Source organism: Pelophylax lessonae, assembly GCF_965119305.1.
Source record: "Pelophylax lessonae genome assembly, chromosome: 11".
NCBI lineage: Eukaryota > Metazoa > Chordata > Amphibia > Anura > Ranidae > Pelophylax > Pelophylax lessonae.
Genome location: NC_138778.1, coordinates 65,969,266 through 65,993,520, shown reverse-complemented (window position 1 = coordinate 65,993,520; position 24,255 = coordinate 65,969,266). Strand labels below are relative to the sequence as shown.

Sequence of the window (24,255 nt, the reverse complement as noted above, 5' to 3'; positions counted from 1 at the left end):
ACACATGAATAAGGGGATGAATATGTACTAAACCAGATAATTTGATCTGGTTTATTTACAGTATATTAATCCTTTCGCTGCCAGGCCGAGTGCTCCACTTTTAAACTCAGCTGGCCAGACCATTTTTGCAATTTTTCCTTTGGTTTTTTATTTTTCACTTTTAGGTTTCAGAGTTTGTAAAAGACTCCTCAAACTAGGGATCGACCGATACCATTTTTTCAGGGCCAATACCGATTTTCCGGCCACCCTTTAGGCTGACAGCCGATATTAGGGGCCGATATTTTGCACATTTGAAGTTTTTATTTTTACACTGTCCTTTTACATTTTTTTTTGATCACTTGTATTGCTGTCACAAGGAATGTAAACATCCCTTGTGACAGTAATAGACAGTGACAGGTACTCCTTATGGAGTGATCTGGGGTCTAAAAGAACCCAAACCCCTCCTCTGCACATAAAAGCATTAAAAAAGCCAAGTTTGGCTGTTTTGAATGCTGTAATTTTTTTGTAAATCTGGCGCCTTTAGAGTCCAGTAACCGGAAGTGATGTCATGACTTTGCTTCCTGGTTTTTACATCGGAGATCTGATCAAAGCCGAATGCGGCTTTGTTCGGTTCTTCGGCCAGTCAGATGACGTACCCGCTGGTAGCTCAGGTCTCCCAATGGGACAGGAGATCCGAGCGGGAGGGGGGCGACGTCCCCTCCTGCTCCTTGTAATGAAAATCGAGCAGCTGCTTAGCCGCATCAGTTGTCATTACAAGAAAGCCGACCGTCGGCTCTAAAAAACAATACCGGTGTGGGGTGATGACTGTAGCTGCAGGCACTCCAGTACAACCACTTGAAGCAATATTGGTTATATTGGCAAGTTTGTGGCCAATACCAATACTTAAAAAAAATTGCAAAAAAAGGAGTGCCCAGATGGGACTTTGAATGAGGTGCACACAATAGTCACTACTATGGAATAATGAATGTATTTGTTTATTATAAAAACATAACCTAATATGAACAAGTACCGACAAGTAACAGATGTCAGATATTAATACAAAACATGATCAACATGACAGGATTACAGAGCAACATACATATGAAGTCCCACCACATATTTACACTGCTTCATATGTATGTTGCTCTGTAATCCTGTCATGTTGATCATGTTTTGTATTAATATCTGATGTATATTGCTCTGTAATCCTGTCATGTTGATCATGTTTGGAATTAATATCTGACATCTGTTACTTGTCGGTACTTGTTTATATTCAGTTATGTTTTTATAATAAACAAATACATTCATTATTCCATAGTAGTGACTATTGCGTGCACCTCATTCAAAGTCCCATCTGGGCACTCCTTTTTTTGCAATTGAATTATGGATGGAGGTGCACACAATTGCTAGTGTCAGACCATTCCCCCTTTCTTTCAAAAAAATTGAATATCGGCCCCACCGACAATCGGTTGATCCCTACCCTAAACCATATATTTTCCAAAAGCACATGTAGAATAAAAAGAAGGTGCTACTAAGTTTTAAGGTCCCACGATATTTGCGCAAATGTTTATCAAAATAATATTTTTGCTACAAATCCACTAAAATCATTTCAATCGTTTCAATCAGATAAAAACACAGCAAATTTTAAATATAAAAGCTTAACCTGTATTAAAGCGGAGTTCCAGCCTCAAAAAAAATTTTTCAATAAAAATACCCAAGGTACAGTCAGAGCTAGAGCATTTCAGCAATGATAGCCTCTGAACTGTCCCCGGGTTCACTTACCTTTTAGAAGAAATACTTACCTTGAACTTGTCCAGCGCTGCCATCTCAGGTGTGGGCAGCTGAAGCCAGAGCGTCCTCTTCGGTGTCATCTTCGGTGACGTCGGAGTCCCAGAATGCCCTGCACCGGCCCTGCTCGTCACTTCCGGTGCATGTGTGTCATCCCTGCACAGCTTCTGGGCATGCCCAGAAGCTGTTTAGCAGGGAATGACACGCCTGCACCTGAAGTGAAGAGCAGGGCCGGTGCAGGCGCATTGACTCCTGGGAGCGATGATGTTGGGCTTCCAGGAGTCAAGGCAAGCAGGAAGTCACGATGCGGGCCGAGGCCGCAGAGGAAGGAAGTGGAAGGAAGCTAAGTATATTTTCTTCAAAAACAAGGTAAGTAAAGCAAAAAAAAAAAAAAAATCATGATTATCCAATTCTTTTTCAGGTTACTTAGAGCAGTGGTTCCCAACTCCGGTCCTCGGGACCCACCAACAGGCCAGGTTTGCAAGATAACTAAATTACATCACAGGTGATCTAATTTGCTGCTCAGTGATTGCAGTATTCTAGTCTGCATCCCCCAAGGTAATACTTAAAATCTGGCCTGTTAGTGGGTCCCGAGGACCGGAATTGAGAACCACTGACTTAGAGCAAGCGGATGTCAAATTTTGGTTTTGAGGCTGGAACTCCACTTTAAGTAAATATAAATCAAGGAGGAGAATACCACGCTAATGTCCCAAAAAAGACAAAAAAATTAGCAGCCAGCACAACAAACGACAAATGTATAAAAATTATAACGATACGTGTGGTGCTAATAAATCATAAGTATTACTCGTAATTTAAATAATTGGAACTCACAAATTTAATCACAATAGCAAATGATGATGTGTGATTACTAAATAATTAAATATGGGTATATATGGTGACTAATGTCAGCACAGATATGTTGGATATACATATAGGTCTTAGGACATTAGTGAAATTCATAAATGCGATGTAGTGAACTAAATAATGGTACAATGAATCATGATAAATGTAACATAACACTCAAAAGTTACAAAAAATTATAAAAAGAAATAGAAATGAAGTTTATAAACTTAGAAAGTCCACACAAGTGTATGAAACACAAATCTCCAAAACATGATCCAAGTGGATATTAGATAAAAACCCACAACCAAAGAATACTGCTATGAAGAAATCCACCACCACCAACATAAACGAGGCTTACCAAAACAGGTAGACCCAGTTTGGCATACCCTTAATGGGTCAGCATATACAGTGGTGTATGAACACCTAGTAGGGGAGGGGAGAAAGGGGAAATAGTCTCTCCCACCACTCTCCACATGGCTCTCTACACACACAGAAATACTCTGCATCCACCCTCAATGGAACGACTCAGTAGGGGGTAAGCTGCATCACAGTCAAGAACGGATCAATTGTTCTCTAGTAACACTCAGTGGGTATACCATCCAGAAAGGGAAAACAAAAAGCCCCCACATAGTATAAAACCATACAATAAAGGGGTTTATTAAAAGTTCAGAATGCTTACAATTCAGTCAATAAAAAAGCACTTTCAAATTAATATTCTGAAAACAGCATAGGTACGCAATGGGTCGAGTCCTGTCTGTGCCATTGCTTACCTATGTTGTTTACAGAATATTCATTAGAAAAGTGTTCTAAACTTTTAATAAACCCCTTTATTTATTATTTTCTGAAAGCACATGACCAGTAGAATAAAAAGAAGGTGCTACTGATTTTTAAGGCCCTGCGATTTTTGTGCAAATGTTTATCAAATCACTATTTTCACAAAAAAACCCCACTAAAATCCTTATCTGCACACATAAACACAATATAACTTACGTAACTCCTGCTAAATTCCTACTAAGGCCACGTTCATTGGGGTGTGCTAAAGCGTACGCCCATGGAAGACCATGTTTACCTGCATGGGGATACACAGGTATTCTGTGCAACCCTGTGCAGGGAGTCGTATTGATGTAAATTGGGAAGCACCAGCTGCAAGGACAGATCTGACATCCATGTGGGTGTAAGTGCACGGACCCAAACACAGACAGTGTGAGTTCAGGGACATACACCCACATGGATGTAATGTTGAGAGCAGTTCCTGTGTCCTTGCAGCTGCTGCATCTCAACTGAAATGAATGGGACTGCCTGCACAGGAATGCACGGAACACCTGTGCATTCCTGTGCAGCTGCTGTGTCCCAATTGACATCAATGGGACTGCCTGCATGGGGATGCACTGAACATCTGTGCATCCCTCTGCAGCTAAACACAGCCCTGTAGTAGTATGCCCCATGTGAACAAGGCCTTGGGCTTTGTTTAGACTTTTGACAGTTGGGGGGAGCAGCAGAAATGCATGATTGAGCTGCGTTTCTGCCACCCACCAACCACACCCCTCAACCTGCAGTAGGCAGCGGACAGGGGTGTTTATATGCTGGGGCTGCAATACTTTGCGCTGGTTGCAAAGTTGACCTGACTTATAGCGATGCCGCCTGCCAAACGCTACACATTAAAATGAATGGGGAAGCGCCACAAACACCCAACAACTGCGTGCAATGCATGAAGCTGTGGCGTATTTGTTGGCAAAAATGGGGTTAAAACAGGCGGTGAGGAGACATTGCATCGCTCCTCCCCAGTAGCCTCTGGAGCATAGCCTCGGGCTTCAGAGGCAAGGGCAATTTAGGCACATGTCTAAATCTACCCTTAGGGCCCCTTCACACAGGCTGTCTGATCAGGTTCGCCTGTCAGTTTTTCAGGCGGACTTGATCGGACTCTCCAGTCTCCCTTATGTAGTGGCAGATGTCAGTGAAATGTCTGCTGACATCCGCTGCTATCCGATCCTGTCTGCGAAAAACAGACAGATGGTGGTCCTATTTTCCTTCCTTCTGGCAGATCAGATATGATAGGATAAAAATGCATAGGAGCATTTTCACCCGATCTCCCCATAGAGGAAAGCGGGACTGTGTTCATCTCCACTCTGCACAGTGGAGGGACCTGTCATCTGCGGGGGATTTGCAGACCGATCATCTGCTGAGCAAACAGATTCCATCCCATAGAGATGCCTGTGTGAAAGGGGCCTTACTATGATTTTTTTTTTAACAGATACAATTAATCTTTTTTTTTTTTTTTTACAGTTTTTTTATTGGGGGGTTGGAAAAACATCAGGGGTCTAAACAGACCTTAAATGTCTCTTTTTGAGACAGAGAAAGAAACTGAAGCAAGTTCAGTCCCTTTCTCTGCAGGCGCAGCTGTAATATTTATGAATGGATGGAAGCTCCTGTATATCCGCTCTCATTCATTCATACACTGGGGCATAGTAAACACTGTTTACTGTGCCACAGTGACAGCTGAACATAGGAGCGATCAGTACCGATTTCTCACTATGTTCACCTAGGAAAGGAAGGGGGCTTGTAGACACCCCCGCTCTCCATCCTGACAGCCAGCGATCCAGGATCCCTCCCGAGCAGCAGCAGCTGCAGCCGACAGGAGGGGGGGGGGGAAGCCGACTGGCTGCAGTGTGGGGAGGGGTCCACGGAGATCAAGAACGCACTACGGGGGGGGGGGGGGTCAGAACACCGGCGGGGGGTTATACATGTTTTTTTTTATTACCCATTGTGCCTCCACTGCAGCATATAAGCCAGCAGGAGGGCAGAGGAGGGAAACCGCAAGCTGCAGGGGTAGATCGTGTTTGGGGGGGTGGGGGGTGGTGAGTGTACATAGTGAAAGGTGCTGTAGGGATTAGAGATATATTTTTAGTGTTATATCTCTGATCAGCGGATTGTCATCTGCTGATCAGAGCTAAGGTTTTGTTCAGCTGAGTCTGCTGAACAATTCTGATATTAACTCATGGTCACTAAAGTGACCATGAGCTTATAATACAAGGAAGAATGACCTGGCCATCTGCAAGCAGTTCTGTAGGTCTGTACGCTGTACGGACCTGGCAGTAAAAGGATTAAACAAAAGAACCAACAGTAAAAAAATATTTAAGGTCCCCCTTACAATCCATACCAGACCTTCATCAGAGCATGCAGCCCAGTAGACCAGCAAAAGGGGGAGCAACAAGCCACATGCCCCCTCTGACAGCAGCGACGAGTCATGGTTGTAAGGATGCTGGCAGGTGCAGGCTCCTTGTTAAATAGTGCATGCTTAGACCACAACTTATTAAACAAATGTATTTAATTATTTATTTATTTTTGTGCACTGAGGGCCTCTTGATCATCTTGGGAAAGAGAGCCTTGACTAAGGGGGCATGGCCAGAAAAAATCACCCGGGGGGAAATCAGTGCGTGAGGTGGTTGCAGGCGATTGGATCAGTGTGACGGAGTTGGGCCTGAGCTTACTAAAAGCTATTCCCACATTGAATGCTGGGTCTTTTTGGATTCAACATGTGGATGAAAGAGCTGCTCACCCTCCCAACCCCTTTTTTGATGGTCTGTCACAGCTTTAGCGGCGGTTTTTTGACCTTGCCAGCATTAAAACTTGGTAATGGGCTATGCCCTTGACTGGAAGTTGGAGTTAGTCGGTCCAGCATCTCTGGTAAGGACAGGCCCCATTTAAAATTGTACTGTTACATGTACTTACATTACAACTGTGAACGGCACATTTGAATACTGACAGTTTTTTTAAATTGGCGCCGTTGGCAGCAGAGTAAACCGGAAGTGAGGTTGTGACGTTGCTTCCAGGTTACTACATCAGAGACCCTATCAAAGGAAAATCCGGCTTTGTTCGGGACTCTAACCAGCGGACGGACATGCCGGCTGGCTGCTCAGATTTCCTGGTGGGACAGAGCCAAGGAAGGCGGTAGGAGGGGGGGGGGGTGGACGCCCCCTCCCGCTTGCTGGTATAATGGCCGAGCGGCTGCTGAGCCGCATCGGCTGTTATCTCCTGAAAGCCGACCGCTGTCTGCAAAAAACGGTACTGGGTTGATGCCTCTAGCTGCAGGCATCATCCCGGTACAACCGCTTCTGCAAGCCGACGTACAAGTACGTCAGTTTGCGGGAAGTGGTTAAAGTGTTACTAAACCCCCGGACCCAGGACACAACATTCACTATATCTGGTCTCCCACAATACACAGAACATAGAATACAATAATTTTAGTAAATAAAAATAAAAAAAATTGCTAAATACGGTTTTTCAGCAGTAAATAGCAGTCTTGTGACTTCTCTCAGTGTCCGGACGAGCACTGGTTAAAACTTGTAAAAGGAATTTTCATTCCCCTTTGACTTTCCTATGAGGCTGCATGACCCCTGACCCTCTGTCTGGACAGTACTGATTGGCCCTGTCCTGATCACATGCACCCTCCCAACAAAAAAAAAAAAAACCTCTCTAGCAATACACACCAAACTGAGCATGTGCAGCATGCCTCCAAGGCTCTGTTTTATCAGCAGATGGATTGGGGCCCGTGGAAGAAGGTGAGGATCAGAGAAGACAGGATCAAAGAGCCTATTCCCACAATGCAGAGGAATAACCCCTTAGGTTCCACAGGGAGTATAACAATCATGCTTTACTGCATTTATACAGACTGATTTTACTGTTGTGGGTTTAGTAACCCTTTAATATCAGTTTATACGGTATTTGCCTTGCATTTGTTATTTTTGCTGTAAATACTGCATAAACTGAAAGTGAATTCACTTTTTCAATATTACATGTGATATTTTCTTGTAATGAGTCACATGATTTAAATATCACATGCCATGTTCTTTAGTGAATTGAGCTCTTGGCAACTATGTAAGGTTCTAGGTAACTAGTTGCTGACCAGCAGTAGTAATATTACGCAGTGATGGGCCCAGATATCACATGATCACTGTGACCGATCACAATGATCACATGTCACCTGGAAAACAACAGTCATGAATAGAATTCATTCATTACACCGTTGTTTACTACTGTGTGTGATCTGTGATTGGTCACAGTGATCACATTGTACTTGGGCCAATCACATCACCTTGTACCATGTGACTGTTGTGGCCAATCCCAGAATCACAATAGTAAACGAGTCATGATTGAAAGCAATTCATGACAGTTCAAATGATTGCTGTTACAGTGATGACCACTGTAACAGGCAATCATAGCGTAAAAAAAACCTAAATAAATAAATTCTGATCACCTCCCCAGAGTAATACAGCATCAAGTGGTTAACACTAAGGGCTGCAAAACTGTAAATTACACAAAAAAAAACTTTAGCATGATCATTTACAGCTTCTAATGGCTAATGCAATAACTTTTTAACATTTTGGATGCAGTTTATATAAGTTACCACTTTGAGAACTAGGGACATCTGCCAGTGTCAGTAAAATGCAGCTCAGCGCATTATCCTCCCCTTATGTGTTTAATTCCAACACCCACAATACAGCTTTTTGTGTCCTCCACCACAGGAATTTAGGACACTGAAACGTTGTGTGTTTCAGCGGGTGTTTCCACCAAAAATAAGTAATGTCATTGTTTCACAGATCTGATATGCTCTACTGAAATGTCACAGACTTATTCTGCTATCTCCATATTGAAGATAGATTCTCCTCTGGGTATGTGTTGGTGTCAACAGGATAATATTACACATTAGGACGTGGTAGAAGTCTGTTAGGAATTTGCACTTTGATCCAATGAAATGAATGGGTGAGTGCGAGCTGTTTGAATAAGTGAGAAGGCTCAGTGAGCTAATAACACCATCAATCAAGACTGTATAAAGAGGTCACATTAGGAAGGATATATATATATATATATATATATATATATATATATATATATATATTTTTTTTTTTTTTTTGTATAGGACCTGTATGTGCAGAGTTGTGAGAGGATCACATTCTTTTGTAGGGTGCTGTAACTGGTAGATTGAACAGACTTACATACTCCAGGTGGAAATAAAATAAGAAGAATCCTGCTCTATATTCTGTAGGGACCTGATGAATTTCTAATGGAGAAGAAGTCTAGTACTGTGACACATTGTGGGTTATTTACTAAAACTGGAGCAGGCAAAATCTGGTTCAGATGTGCTTAGAAACCAATAAGCCTCCCGGTTTTAATGTAAAAGTTTAATACACCTCCATGCAGACATAAGGAAGATCCTTTAGTTACATAGTTATAAAGTTGGTAAGGTTGAATAAAGACACCAGTTTGTTTAGTTCAACCTGTCTGCGTGTGTGTGTTTATGTCACTACTATTTTCAATATCGCTGGACACTGTTGGGTTGATTTACTAAAACTGGAAAGTCAAAGTCTGGTGCAGCTCTGCATAGAAATCAGCTTTCAGTTTCTGAACAAGGTGAAGTTTGCAGCTGATTGGCTACCATACACAGCTGCACCAGATTTAATCTCTGATCATTTAGTAATGTGTGCAATGACTTACCAGTTCTGCTTAAAGTTTGTCGAAATACAGATGAAAATATCTTCATGACTCAAAAAGAAAGGCCAAAGGTCCAAGCTGGATTTATTTCTGTTTGGTTAAAATCAGTGGTTTTTAACAAGGATGTTGGGGCAATTCTTTTTTTTTTTAAAAGTCAAGTTGTTTACATAGGTAAGTAACCCCTAGTTTTGTTAAATCAGCGCTCTCTAGTTTTTATCTAGTTTTGCACTTTCTAGTTTTGTTAAATCAGCCCTATTGTGTGCAGATAAAATTTATAAAACAGGCATTTACTGTGCCTGAAAGTGCAAACACAAAGTTACATACATCAATTCAATATTTGATTCAAGTGCATGATATCCGTGTAACATTAAACATAATCTTCACCCTGAACACAAGCTTTTCCCGTGAACCTGCATGCACCACAGCAGTGCACTAATAGATGTGCTCTTCTATTGCTGAGTCTGTCATCTACTAGGACCTCCAGATCCTTTTCCATCCTAGATTCCCCCAGGGGATCCCCCCCCCCCTAACCTGTAACTTGCATGCAACTTTTTAGCTCCCAGGTGCATTACTTTACATTGTTGTACATTAAACCTTATCTGCCATATGGCCCCCACATCTAGGTCTTCTTGTAAAGTTTCTATGGGGTTGATTTAGGCTCCGTTCACATCTAGGCGTTTTGGGGCGTTTTTGGGGAGTTTTTCTGCTCTAGGATCAGCTCTCAAAACGCCCAACAAGACAAATCCTATTCATTTCAATGGCCCCTGTTCACATCTGAGTATTTTGTCGCTGTTAGCAAAACGCCCAACGCTCAAAAAAGTACATGAGCTTCTTTTTGGGCAGATTACAGGCGTTTTCCATTGGTCTCTATTCAATCTAAGAACGCCTGCACAAAAAACGCCTGTAAAACGCCTGTAAATCGCGGTAAAAATCGCGGTAAAATCGCGGTAAAAAATGCGAAAATGTGAATGTAGCCTTACTAAAGGCAAATGGACTGTGCACTATGCAAGTGCAGTTGCACTCTGCAAGGTCATCTGCTCCAAAGCTTAGTAACCTAGTCTAAAAATACCAACCTATTCATTCTCTTTGTTTCTCCCAAACCTCCTGCTCCCTAGTTCCCTTGTCACCTCCTCCCATGCTCGCCTCCAGGACTTTTCCTGAGCCTCTATTATCCTATGGAACTCTCTACCCCAATCTGTCCAATTATCTCCTACTGTGTCCATTTTTAGACAATCCCTGAATACCCTTCTCTTCAGAGAAGCCACCTCTGCCTCCACTTAACTGTACTTTTATTTTCTCCATCAGCTCACCCCCCACTGTTATTACCATTTGTATCACCTGGCCCTCCCTCTTGGATTGTAAGCTCTAATGAGCAGAGCTCTCTGATTCCTCCTGTAATTAATTGTATTGTAACTATACTGTCTGCCCTCATGTTGTAAAGCGCTGCCCAAACTGTTGGCGCTATATAAATCCTGTATAATAATAATAATATAAAATAATAATAATAGTAAGGGGAAGTTCTGCTGACTTCCATAATCCAATTAATCTGCAAGCAAAAATGCTGTTGTTTTCCTTGCATGTGATTGGGTATTCTTTGCAAAGTGAAGCTTCACCTCATTTACTATGCTCTGGAGCAAATTCCCTTGCAGAGTGCAACTGCATTTGCAAATGGCACAGTCAATTTGCCTTTAGTAAATCAAACCATATGTCTTCTCTTTTTTTTAATGAACAGAATGTTGGCATGGTACAAAAATCAGCAATAAAGAATGGAACCAAGGCAGAACACACACTGACAGTATTGAAAACTCAATGTCCACATGGCATAACACAAGTACACACAAGCCCCTATATAAATCATAGTGTCAATGCCCCACATCCGCAGCCACATTAAATAAGATTACCGCACCACATCAGCGCCCCCACAGGACGAGTAATTGGAATAGACGCTCCTCTGCTAAACCGTCCATGGCTGCCATACCCTAGCAAACTTCCTAGGGCAATTTCTACTAATGTAAGTCAGTTTATACAAGAAAGAACAGCGTTAACAGATGTTTCCCATGAAACTACGGAGGGAGGGGAATGAGCATTCCACTTAAGTAAAATGTCTCTCTTGGCGTGGTTTAACAAGTATGAGGATAATAGTTTAGTTAATCTGGGCCGTTGCTCATCATCTGGTATATCTAAAAGCACCAGTTCGGGGGAGACCGGGAGGGTCAGCTGGAGACGGAAGTTAATAAGTTTAAACATCTCCACCCAAAACTGTGCCACACCTGGGCAACTCTAGAACATATGAAAATAGGTGCCTATACCAACTTAAAAACAGGGGCAATCCGGTGATCTCTGAGGATAAATTCTGCGCAATCTCTGAGAAGTATAGTACATCCTATGTAAGAATTTTGTCTAAATCAATTTATCCCGTGAGGAAATCATTAGTTTGGTCAACCCTTATATCTTGTTGTGAAGTCATTGCCCTTCTTAGTTTTGTATCATCAGTAAATACTGAGACTGAATTATGTATTCCAACCTCTATACCATTTATGAACAAGTTAAACAGAATTGGTCCTAGAACAGAGCCCTGGGGTACCCTGCTCACAACTCCAGTTGTAACTTATAACCTACTTTGTCAGGTGAAGCTGAACTCCAGCCAAACAGCTAAATACACAGTTGATCAACATATATATGAACTGTCTTTCCTGTCAAATAATTTGTTTCTGTCCATCCAATCCTAAGATTTATACAACCCTGACACATACACAGTGAGGGAAAAAAAGTTTGATTCCCCGCTGATGTTGTATGTTTGACCAAAGATATGATCAATCTATAATTTTATTGGTAGGTTTATTTCAACAGTGAGAGACAGAATAATAACAAAAAATATACAGAAAAATGCATTTATTTAAATTTATACTGTAATTGATTTGCATTTTATTGAGTGAAATAAGTATTTGATCCCCTATCAATCAGCAAGATTTCTGGCTGCCAGGTGTCTTCTATACAGGTAATGAGCTGAGATAAGAAGCACTCCTAATCTCAGCTTGTTACCTGTACATAAGACATCTGTCCACAGAAGCGATCAATCAATCAGATTCCAATCTCTCCATCATGGCCAAGACCAAAGAGCTGTCCAAGGATGTCAGAGACAAGATTGTAGATCTACACGAGGCTGGAATGGGCTACAAGACCATAGCCAAGCAGCTTGGTAAGAGGCTGACAACAGTTGGTGTGATTTTTTGCAAATGGAAGAAACACAAAATACCTGTCAATCTCCCTCGGTCTGGGGCTCAATGTAAGATCTCACCTCGTGGAGTTTCAATGATCATGAGCACAGTGAGGAATCAGCCCAGAACTACAAGGGGGAGAATCTTTTTATTGATCTCAAGGCAGCTGGGACCATGGTCACCAAGAAAACAATTGGTAACACATTACATTGTGAAGGACTGAAATCCTGCAGTGCTAGCAAGGTCCCCCTGCTCAAGAAAGCACATGCACAGGCCCATCTGAAGTTTGCTAATGAACATCCGAATGATTCAGAGAAGAACTCGGTAAAAGTGCTGTGGTCAGATGAGACCAAAACAGAGCTCTTTAGCATCAACTCAACTCGCCATGTTTGGAGGAGTGTGAGGAGAATGCTGCCTATGACCCCAAGAACACCATCCCCACCGTCAAACATGGAGGTGGAAACATTATGCTTTTTTTTTTTCTGCTAAGGGGACAGGACAACTTCACCGCATCAAAGGGACCATGGACGGGGCCATGTACTGTCAAATCTTGGGTGAGAATCTCCTTCCCTCAGCCAGGGCATTGAAAATGGGTCATGGATGGGTATTCCAGCATGATAATCACCCAAAACACATGGCCAATGCAACAAAGAAGTGTCTCAAGAAGAAGTACATTAAGGCCCTGGAGTGGCCTAGCCAGTCTCCAGACCTTAATCCCATTGAAAATATGTGGATGGAGCTGAAGGTTCAAGTTACCAAACAATAGGCTTGAAACCTAATGACTTGGAGAAGATCTGCAAAGAGGAGTGGGACAAAATCCCTCTTGAGATGGTGGCCAACTACAGGAAACTTCTTCTTCTTTGTGATTGCTAACAAGGGTTTCGCCACCAAGTACTAAGTCATGTTTTTTTTGCGAAGGGGTCAAATACTTTTTTCACTCATTAAAATGCAAATCAGTTTATAACTTTTTTTAAATGTATTTTCTGGATTTTTTTTGTTGGTTTTTTGTCTCCAAGTCTTAAAATTAACCTACCATTAAAATTATAGACTAATCATATCTTTGTCAGTGGGCAAACATACAAAATCAAATACTTTTTTCCCTCATTGTAGCACAGTCAGCCGGGTGACCTAACTTTTCTCTACTACAGTTAAACACCACAGCTATGTCGTCTCCCTGTACTGACCCTCCTTCTCCCAGAGTGCGGATGTACAGGGAATTACACACGACTAAAGTCAAGTCAAATTCTTGTATTTAAATGAGTTGCATTTCAAATACATTTAATATTTTTTTCTCAATGAATATATAAAACCCATTAATTGGTGTTCCTATAACTTCCTGGAGAAAAAGCTTCAGGGAAAAATAAATGTGTTTTAAATATGACTAGTACCGGAAAATGTGTTTCTGAAATCCTCTGAACCAGTGGCGGCTGGTGCATTGGGAGCGCAGGGGCATCGCCTCCCCTATCCATGCATCCGGCCACCTAATCTATATGCAGGGTGCCGGACGCATGGATTTCAATGCATTTTTTTTTTAAGCATTTGATTTTAGAGCCAGAGTCTCTAATAGGCTTCAAAAAAGGGTGGGCTCGGGGCGCAGAGCCCACCCAGTTGTGTGACAATAGCAAATTAATATTCACTATTATCACACGGATCCTCCTCCCAGCCAATAAGGAAGTAGGTCCTGAGACCCGTTTCCTGGTTGGCCGAAAGGAGAGGCCATGCTATTGGCCAAGGAGGAGGAGGGAGGAGAAGCAGGGGAAACTGCTGCCGCTGGGGGAAGCTGCCGCCTGCTCTCCACTTCAGTCCAGGGTAAGTAAGCCGGCGAGCGAGCGAGCTAGTGTGGTCAGGGGGGGTATGGTGTGGTCCGGGGGGTATGGTGCGGCCCATATACTGCCCCCCATCCCATGGAGCACCAGTCGCCACTGCTCTGAACAGTAGCACTCAAACTAGGAGGGTCCGCACTTTCACCCAATCAGAAACTTTTGTACTGTCTAGTGCTGTCTAATGGTTAGGGATGGGAGAGCACAGGGATGTCCTTATATGCTGTTGCCCCTTCAATGTCCAATCAGCAGGTCGGGTGGGTTGTGGATCAATTTGTAATAGAGAAAAGTGAGGTCCAAGTCTTGCTTATGTTGTCTAGCGGAAGTTGCTGAATCACATAAGTTGGTGAACAGAATAACAAATCCTTTGCATTGTATAGCAATTCACTGTGCATTTAGCTGTTTCATTTCCAAATTTTTTTTTTTTACTGGCAGATTTCTAGTAGTGCATATCAAACAGGTACAAATGATTATCCAACTAAATCAACCAATAATGACATAAAAAGCAGAAGGCTTGAGAATAGGCCTTAACATGTACCCCCACTACCCCCCCCCCACCCTTAAAGTGTTTGTAAAGTCCCATTATGTCTTTGCTGGTATCGCCTTTGGTTTATACAGTCATAAACCTTTGTGTGTGTGTTTTTTTAAAATTACAAGGCTAAATACTGTACCTTTTCTCACACCGCAGCTGTACGGTCACATGATCCCCACAGCTCTCCTTCCTTGATCTAAGGAGAGCAGCAGAAGGGGTTGAGAATCCCCTCTGAAGTCAGCCGGCCAGCAAAAGGAGGTCACGTGACTGCACAGCGACAGTGTGAAAAAAGGTATTTAGCATTATAATTTTAAAAAACTCACACACTCTAGTTAATGACTGTATAAACCAAAGGGAATACAATTATTTTTGCTACATATTGCTGCGGAATAGGGATGGGAGGGGCGGGGAGGAGATCAGCTCTCACACTGACAAGCAGGAAGGGGAGAGGGGAAGAAGGGAGACTCAGAGTAGAGAGCAGGATGGCAGAGGCATGAAAAACTAACCACGGTATCATGGCTCAGCAGCCATGATTACCGTGGTCAGCACACACAGGGGGGACACAGGAACAGGCAGTATCAGCCAGGTGTTTTACTACATTCAAAGGGACAAATTATGCCTTAAAGGAACAGGTTCTTTTTTTTTTTTTTTTTTTAGGGTTACAACCACTTTAATCAGAAGAATTCCTAGACTAGTCTGAAGGTGCAGTCAAAGAAGAAAAGAGGAAAAGGAAAGGAAAAGAGTTAGTAAAGTATTTAGTGCAATGGCAATGCTCCAAACATGGACTCCAGAAGCACCTTCAGACTCTACAAATTCCCTACAAGGCTCCCAAAATCTTTTCGAACTGTGAAATTTTATAATTGACGATAGTGAGAGATTCTTATTGATCATTATCCAGGAAAGCTTGGCCTTATCCAGGTCAAACGATATTGTATGGGATTTCCACGACAAAAAGACGAAAGAGATCAGTCTCCTCGCGTGTAGCTGTTTCTGTGAAATTTAGCTTTAAAATTGATATGAAATTATATCTGTACTGTTCAGAGGAAATGCCAGCACATCAGAAGTGGGTAAAAATGTAGCCTCACGCAAGAATGGATTTCCTTAGCTACTCTGATAAGTAAACAAAATAAAAATTTTGACTAATTACCTTCTATAGGAATATTTTTCCATCCATATGGTGGTAGCTTCTGGATTAGTTTTTTCGTAGTCTCTTCCGTTAAATGACGGTCCCACATGAGAACTGGGATGTCAAAGTTGAATATTTTTCTGAACGAAGATTTCTGCACTCGAGTACGGAGATTGTCAGGGCAGGCTGATGAAGAGTGCTGAGTCTAAAAAAGCAGAGAAATACATACAGTTCATTCGTATTGCAGTTAAAAAGACATATGTTCATTGCGTTAAACTGAGATCCTCAGAAACCACTGAAATGTTTGTCCAAGATAATATTTTTCTTCATACATATGTGAAAATGAATTATTGTATGTTGGACAATGCTATCTTTGACTGCTGTGCTTTTTCCCAATGTCACAGAGCAGAGATTGGATGAGGTGCTAAGTCTAGTGCACAGGTAAAGTTTGTGGGCTGAACGGAAAAAAAAAAAAAAAAACACTGACAGATTGCCCTACAAACACATGTGATGTTAGTGTGGCTATCTCCCCCACTGTGCCTTTGTTTTCTGACAGGGGGACTGCTCCCCCGCTAGAACACACTGATCAGATGCTGCTTTTTCAGCATGTCCTTTGACAAAAGCCAGTCGTTAGACCGGCTTCTGTCGGAAAGACAGCTGTACACAATGACTGAATGTCAGTGGGTTCTTGTTGAACTGGACGATATTTGGCTTGTGTGTACCCAGCTGTAGGAAACAAATTATTTGCCATCTAAAGCTACACAGATCAACATTTAGCTGATACCTGCTGAATCAGCTGAAGTATGTTCCCTCGGTGGCCCTGTCTGCACCATCAGACTCAACAAAAGTGGATTTTTAAAATTGCCTTTTTCGAAGAACCCGTATGGAACATTCTTCGCCAAACAGCGCCTGAAACCAGTGAATTTTTTGTAGTCCTCAGGAATACCTGGGAACAATGTAAGAGTGCAGCTCACTAAGTTCAGTTTACATGATTTTTTGCAAGGTCAACAGGTATTTGCAATTATTCAACAGATATAACAAAACAGTAACACTTCTGCTTTGTGACAATGCAAGCTAAGTTAACATGTGCTACCACAATGCACAGCAGTGCACCTATTCTATATACCAATCATTGTGAATGGCGCCGCACTGCCCTTTACAGTATAGCACAATTCACTGCAGTGCACCACAAAGCATATACTGTGTGTTGGGGTGTGCTGAATGTTTAAAAGGAGATTATGCTGCAAGGAGGAATGGCAGAGGATCCCCAAATCCAGGTGTGAAAGACTTGTTGCATCTTTCCCAAAAAGACTCCTGGCTGTATTAGATCAAAAGGGGGCTTCTACTAAATACTGAGCAAAGGGTCTGAATACTTAGGACCATGTGATATTTCAGTTTTTCTTTTTTAATAAATCTGCAACAATGTCAACAATTCTGTGTTTTTCTGTCAGTATGGGGTGCTATGTGTACATTCATGAGGAAGAAGAATGAACTTAAATGATTTTAGCAAATGGCTGCAATATAACAAAGAGTGAAAAATTTAAGGGGGTCTGAATACTTTCCGTACCCACTGTATGTCAACCCCCTAGAATGACCATAGACCTGAGTGGTTGGCAATCTAATCCCTCTTAGGAAGAAACGACTGCAAAGTGGGGCGCAGTTCTGCAAACTCAACTTGCCTTTATGGAAATGGGAGGTGGTAGAGTGAGAGCTGGTGCTGGCTTCTAATAGGGAAGAACGATTGTGAGCAGAGCAGGTTTGCTATCCAGTCCTATTCATGGGTTCTCCCATCATGCACCACTGACATGAAGCTGTAACGCAATGCCGATGGCATACTTTCGCCTCTTTTCTGTGGAAATCTTTAAAGCCATGACAACACACTTATTTCCATGATAAAAGTTAGATTAATAGCCAATCTGCCAAAAAATGCAGATGTTGGGAGACTGATGGTCACAGATGCCCTGAATCACTGAACCAGAAGTGCTGGGATGTCTGAAAGTGTATATAATTTCAGCGTATGTCCCAAATTAATTGTGCATGTAATTCAACCTGGCTAAATAGCTGAAACAATTATATCACTAGAGCGTTCCAGGCAAATGCACGTAGATAACATTCAATGTCTGTAAAGAAAATCATGTAAAAATATTTATGACTGCGTGTACTAAAAGTAGTAATTTGAGGAGGTTTTACAGACAAATATCCCATTCCAGTTGGCAGTGGAAAAATTATCAATTTTTGTATCGTCTAGCCAGATATCAGATGATACATTTCAGTGCTGCAAGGAGGAGAAAACTCACAATTTTGTGACTGGACACTGCACATATATTTTACATTGGCTGTGCCACAAAGAGTTAGAAGTGTTTTTAAACCCTAACAATAAACTTGTATTTGCTCCATTTTGGTCTGTTACCTATACCATTTAAAGCAGAGTTCCACCCTGAAACATTTTTTTCACTGTCTGCTTGCTCTTAATAACCTGTAAAACAATTGGATAATTACAATTTTTTTTTGTTATTCACTTACCTTCTTTTTAAAGAAAATATACTTACCTTAATTCCTCTCCCTCCCTCTGCGGACACGGCTGCCACCATCACTTCCTTCTAGCATTGACTCTTGGGAGCCGAACATCATCGCTCCCAGGAATCAATGCACCTGCACCGGCCCCGCTCGTCAGTTCCGGCGCAGGCTTGTCATTCCCTGCTAAACAGCTTCTGGGCATGCCCAGATGCTGTGCAGGGATGACGCACCTGCGCCGGAACTGACAAGCGGGGCCGGAGCAGGGCATTCTGGGACCGAAGCGGACGCCGAAGAGGACGCCCCGGTTCAGCTGCCCACACCTGAGATGGCAGCGCTGGACAAGAAATGTTCAAGGTAAGTATTTCTTCTAAAAGGTAAGTAAATCCGTGGACAGTTCAGAGGCTATCGTTGTTGAAATGCACTAGCCCTGACTGTCCCGGGGTTATTTTTATCTACATTTTTTTTTTTCAGGCCGGAACTCCGCTTTATGCATTTTGTTATATCTGTTCAGTAAGTACAAAATAAAACACCTGTTGATTCTGTTAGAAACTTTGTGAGGTTAGAACTTCCTGTACACTTGACTCTGATGACTGTTATCAGTTAGCACTGTTCCCAGTTGTCTTTGTAGACTACAAAACAGCCCCTTCCCATGTTACAGAATGTTACAGAGAAGAGTACAGGAGAACACTTTCTGTAGTCCCAACACATTTCCTTGTCCTAGAATGACAACTCTGCACTCCTAGGGTGACATGCTACAGTACAATGAGTGAGCATTGTCAATCCAGACCAGGAAGTGTGTTACTTGCAGGATTATCAAGTGAAAACAAAGAAAAAGTGTAAAAGAAAAAAACAAATGAAGTCACCACAAGGAACGATAAGTGGCAAAACACTCTTCAGATCACACATACATTTTTGTTCTTGGGTTCTTGCTGCGGAGACAGAATGAGTCAGCAGAAACATGCTAAGTATTCATCTGATCTTTACCACATATACTCAAGAGTGCATGTTTTTTGTTTAATAAGTGTGACCGTTTGTTTTAAAAACTGATATTTTCAAAGTGCAGGACAGAGACAAGATCTGTGTGACTTCTAAGGATTAATTTCTAGAGCAGTGCTGTGTGGTAGAGTGTCAGACCCCAACAGAAGTGTAGATAAGTGACCAACTCTCACGTGTTGTGAACTGGAACCCAGGGTGCTGCACAGCTAGTCAATGAGATTCAGTAGCATGCAAAAATCCAGAATATTGCTGCATTCACTGGTATCTTTATTGAAGCAATAAAATCACATCACAGGTATGACAGGAACAAAAAAGATAACGCGTTTCGTGCTAAAGTAAGCGCTTTCTCAAATGTCATTACTCAAACATGAGGTTTGAGTAAGTACTGACTTTATCGTGAAACATGTTGGTGTAGCACCCTACAAATAGGTGCTAGGTAAAACTATAGTGGGCCTTGTCTGCCTAACAGCAGGGCTGTGATTTATCTAGTCAGGGTGTCATGGCTTCCAAATGTGTTTGCTGAGGGGAGGAGTATCCCCACTGGCTACTGTGAGAGGCTTCTCATAGGGCAGTGTGGGAAGCCCAATTAAGAGACACATCCCAGCTTTTAACTACCCCAGAAGGAAGATTACGCTGAAAGGGATTCTGGGAGTGGGTATAAGTTTGGGGGGAAGTGCGTGGCAAGGTGTCTTTGGCGGGAACAGAGTCCCAGGAAGGAGAGTGCAATTGTCTCTCCTCCTGTCTGAGGAAGGTGGATGTCTCTGGGTGTCGCCTGCGGAGAGAGAGAGGGGTCCAGTCCCAGGAAAGCCTACACAGGCCGTGAGTACTGTGGATTGCCCCTGGGGGTCTACCTAGAGTCAGAAGGGACCACTCCGGAAGAGGTTCGGGGATCCAAGGTCAGCTAGCTGTAAAGGGGGTGCCTAGGTTGAGGACCCTGAAGTGTAAAGGGGGTACATAGTCAGTGGACCCTGAAGAGTTCAAGGAGCAAAGGGGGCACCTTCAGTCTGGGCCCTGAATCGTATTGCGTGTGCAAGTACAGTGTTAACTATTTGGAGTTCTACATAATACGACCTCAAGCTGTGCCAGGTGGGGGAAAGTATTCAAAGACTTACACAGTGAAGCAGTGTCAGGTGGACAATAGGTCGGGGATTCAACACTTCCTCTGTTTTACAGAGTATTCTCAGAGTCAGTGAGCGCTGGCTGGTGCTGGCTAGCATCAAGGAAGCGCCAACGGGCATTTTTCCAGGATCAAAGTCCCAATTGTAATAAGTTCAAGCCTAAAGGAGTATCCCGCTCATTCCCTTCTCCCATCCCCTTAATCCTTACTAAAAACCACAAACAAAGATGCCGGAGTTGTCACTGTTTCAATTGTCACACCTGGGGACTCAGCTCACATAGGATGGAGAGGATTCCAGTACTATTGGCAGACCCACCTCGCTACATTACCTTTTATGTTCCTGTCATACCTGGGATATGGCTTTAATGCCTCAATAACGATACCAAGGAGTCTAGAAATATTCCGGATTTTTGCATGCTACTTATTATATGTGTGGTTTCCAGTTCTAAGAAAGGGTCTCTCTATGGGTCCCCAGAAAGTTTCAAAGAAAGAAGAACAGCACATGTTACAGTAAGTCCAGTACAAATGTAATAGTATTGATAAAAAAAAAAAAAAGACAGCCAAAATGTTTTTGGTGTTAACACCTCTCCCTTTATCAATGCTTGTGTAATGGCAGTGATAGAAGAAATTCTGGGCAGTAAATAGTCTACGAATAGCATAAGGCTGCTTGCACATGGGAGTAAAAAAAGACACATTTTTAGGGATCTGTAATCAGATGCATTGCTGTTTTTGACACAATGTGTACTGCTGTGTAAAGATCAGTACAGCAATGCTGTGTACAGAGCCGTAAAACCCCCCCAAAAAAAAAAACAAAATAGAAATATTTATATTTACCTGCAGCTGTATATTGTACCCAAGTACATACACACGAGAATACAGGATATATAGGTGTAAATAAGGGTGCTGGGCAAATAGGGTTCCCTCCCACTGCCTCCTCTACTTGCGGGAAGACAGAGCTAAAAAAAAGTCAAAGGGGTGATCAAAATGCTGGAAGAGAGGGTGGGCAGCACAATTATATGAACTAGTCCCACCTGTGTGGCTCTCCCCTACACTACAGTGAATTGGCTTCTCCTCCTCTGTCTCCCTGCCAGATTTCAGTTGCTGTAGAGAGAGACACACAGGGGGGGATTAGTTCCAATAATTGTGCCACCCACCCTCCTCCAGCAATCTGACCACCCCCACTTCAATTTCCAAACTCCCACCCCGCAGTGCTGCCAGCTTCTCTCCGGTAAAGAAGAATGGAAAATTGGTCCCTGGGAGAGAAGATCTGCTCACAGCGGCAGCCACCCGAGCATGTCCACAGGCAGCTACACCACGTCGGCATATCAGGATTGACGAGGCCAATCAGGAGTTACAAAAATGACTGGATTCCCATCTGCCTCTATCCTGCACAGGAGAAAAGGGAGACGCTTGAGAGGAGGAGACAATACTGGCTTCACAGTACCGCCAGAGTATCTGTTGTGTCCACCAGGGGATTCCTTGCTCTTGCAACAAACCTCAACACCTTCCTGAGACCAGAGCCACCAGATGAAAGAGGCCCTGACAAACTGACCTAAGTGAATCTGATTGTCCAAGAATGCAGGAAACTTGTCCCATCTAGACAAGATTTCCTTCTGCAAAGCCCTTGTGTGGAACTCTGCATATAGGACATCTTGAAGTCCAGAACCTGCATGCAAAAACTCAGAAAAGAACACTTGAGGGACAGCAGAAACCAAACTGCAGTTCAGAGTTTCTGGAGCTTTTCCATCTAGAGGAACACCTTGGCCTGCAACCAGTCGAGAATCAGACCCAGATACTCCAACTGCCTGATTGAGTTCAGAGCAGATTTCTTGAAGTTCAAAACCCATTCAAACTCAAACCATGTTGTCCGTCAGCGCAGAACAGGTCTCCACTTGCAGGAAAAGGTCGTTCAGGTAGCCAACCATGGCAATCCCCCGTTGTCCCAGTAACGCCAGGACCGGAGCCAGTACTTTGGTAAACACCCGAGGAGGGGAGGCCAGATCACGGGGAAGTGCCAGAAACTGGATCCTTGAAGGTAGGAGGATCGTTCATCCTAGAGATGGAGGAGGAGGTCCACTTCTACAAATGGCCCACCACAAAAAGGTAATGCACCAAAAACATGTCGGGACCACAAAAGAACGCTTCCCAATCTTTGTAGACAAATTTATCAAAATAGGCTCAGTAAGGAAAAATCTTAGTAGAACAAGCTGGCTTGTGCGTACAAAGGGGATAGTCACTTCCTCTGTAGCCTATCCTCCATTTTTAATGTTTCCCACGCAGAGGCAATGAGTGCAGCCACCGGTGCCTGTTCCTGCACAGCAGCAGTGGCAAAGGAATCATGTTCGCAAATCATCTGAGGAATTGGGGATCAAATCTTCTGGGCACACAGGGAAAGCTGCACCCATGACAGTGGAGCCAGACTCCAGCTCAGAATCATTGAGGGACATTTTTGGGCTTTCGTTGCAGCCAAATGCCACCGCCATCTGGGGGACAAAGAACTTGGGGACTGCATCCAAGGTAATAGAAGACTCACAGGAGTGGATGCCTCCATAGGAGAGCCCACCCACACCAGGTACCACCAGAATTAAGGCTAACAGAAAGGAATAAAAAAAAAACCTGAACAGACTGCAACAGAGAATGGGGGACCCCAGTGAGACACGTAACCACTGGAATCTAGGTTGCCTTAGGCTGTGAACCATCCGCCAGCTGAGAGGGAAAGAAGCTACATGAAGAAGCACACCAGATCTACAGTAGTCCTGAGTTGCAGGGAGAACTGCTCACACACACAGATCTTGTCACAAAAGCATCTCAAGATGGCTGTCATCAAAAAAATGAATGCCAAAATGGCCACCTATCCACCATAACCCAGGCCACAGAAGTTGGATGAGATCCACAACAAAAGGCCACCACTCCAGTCCACCTCACAACAGCAACCCAAAAAGGTCACAGGCAAAATGACAGCCACAACTAGCATGTCCCTCCAAAAATGTTTGCTGCGGCTACAACAAAATGGCCACTGGCCACCCATCAAGCACATATATACCCTACATACATAAAATAAAACCCTGACAGGAGGAGAGAGTCCAGTGCCTGCCCTTTAGACTGAAAGTGCTACTCGCCCATTTTAGGTAACTACACAGACCAGCAGAAAACAGGAGGGGGAGGGTGGGGGAGAGGGATAGGTGAGACAGGAACATAGGACCAAGGCTTGGAGGGGAGGAGGAGATCCCACTACGGCCAACCACCACAAGGAGTACCCATGCCCCGCACTGTGCATGAGGGAGAGGGGCATCTACCTACCAATCCAGGGAAATTTGAGAAATACTCCCGAGACAGATCCACCTCTTACCGAGATAGGGGGCTGTCTGTAAGGGAAACACTGTGACATGGACAGTAGATGCCTGGTCATATGTGCCCCTGCGAGACCTTTAACTCAACGCATGCCCCAGGTCCAGGATGGGGCTATTGCAGCCAACCTGGCATGTAGCTAAATGTCTGTGTGTGCTTGCTGGCAAGGCTGGGGTGATACTGGATCTAGATTATCCAGCTTGTTGTCCATCCCGGCATTTAAATAAAGATCTCTGCAGGAAATGATCCCCGGAAAAATAACAGAAAAATTTCATGGAACCACAGGTCCCAGTGAGGAAACTGGGTCCTCATTCCTACATTAGGCAGAAAACAACTAGGCTGTCTAGCATAGGAAGGGTTTATGCCAGTTAGAACTAACCACAGGTGGTGCTGTGTTCTTTTTATGCCTACTGTCTTCCTTCTGTAGGTGGTGCTATAAACCCTATGGTCGAGAAAAAGAAGAAGCTGTGTTCATCAATGTA

The 24,255-nt window shown here is 43.2% G+C and overlaps 1 protein-coding gene across 1 annotated transcript in view; it reads right to left on the bottom strand.

Annotated features, from left to right (window-relative positions):
- ST6GALNAC2 (ST6 N-acetylgalactosaminide alpha-2,6-sialyltransferase 2) overlaps positions 1–22,272 on the bottom strand; it is a gene marked incomplete at its 5' end in the record, with an annotated part of 76,588 nt that extends 54,316 nt beyond the window's left edge. The window contains 2 exons of the mRNA XM_082272780.1: positions 15,817–16,000; positions 21,856–22,272. Of these exons, the coding sequence (XP_082128906.1) occupies positions 15,817–16,000; positions 21,856–22,272 (601 nt within the window). The remainder of the gene's footprint in view (positions 1–15,816; positions 16,001–21,855) is intronic.
- Between the last annotated feature and the right edge of the window lie 1,983 nt (positions 22,273–24,255).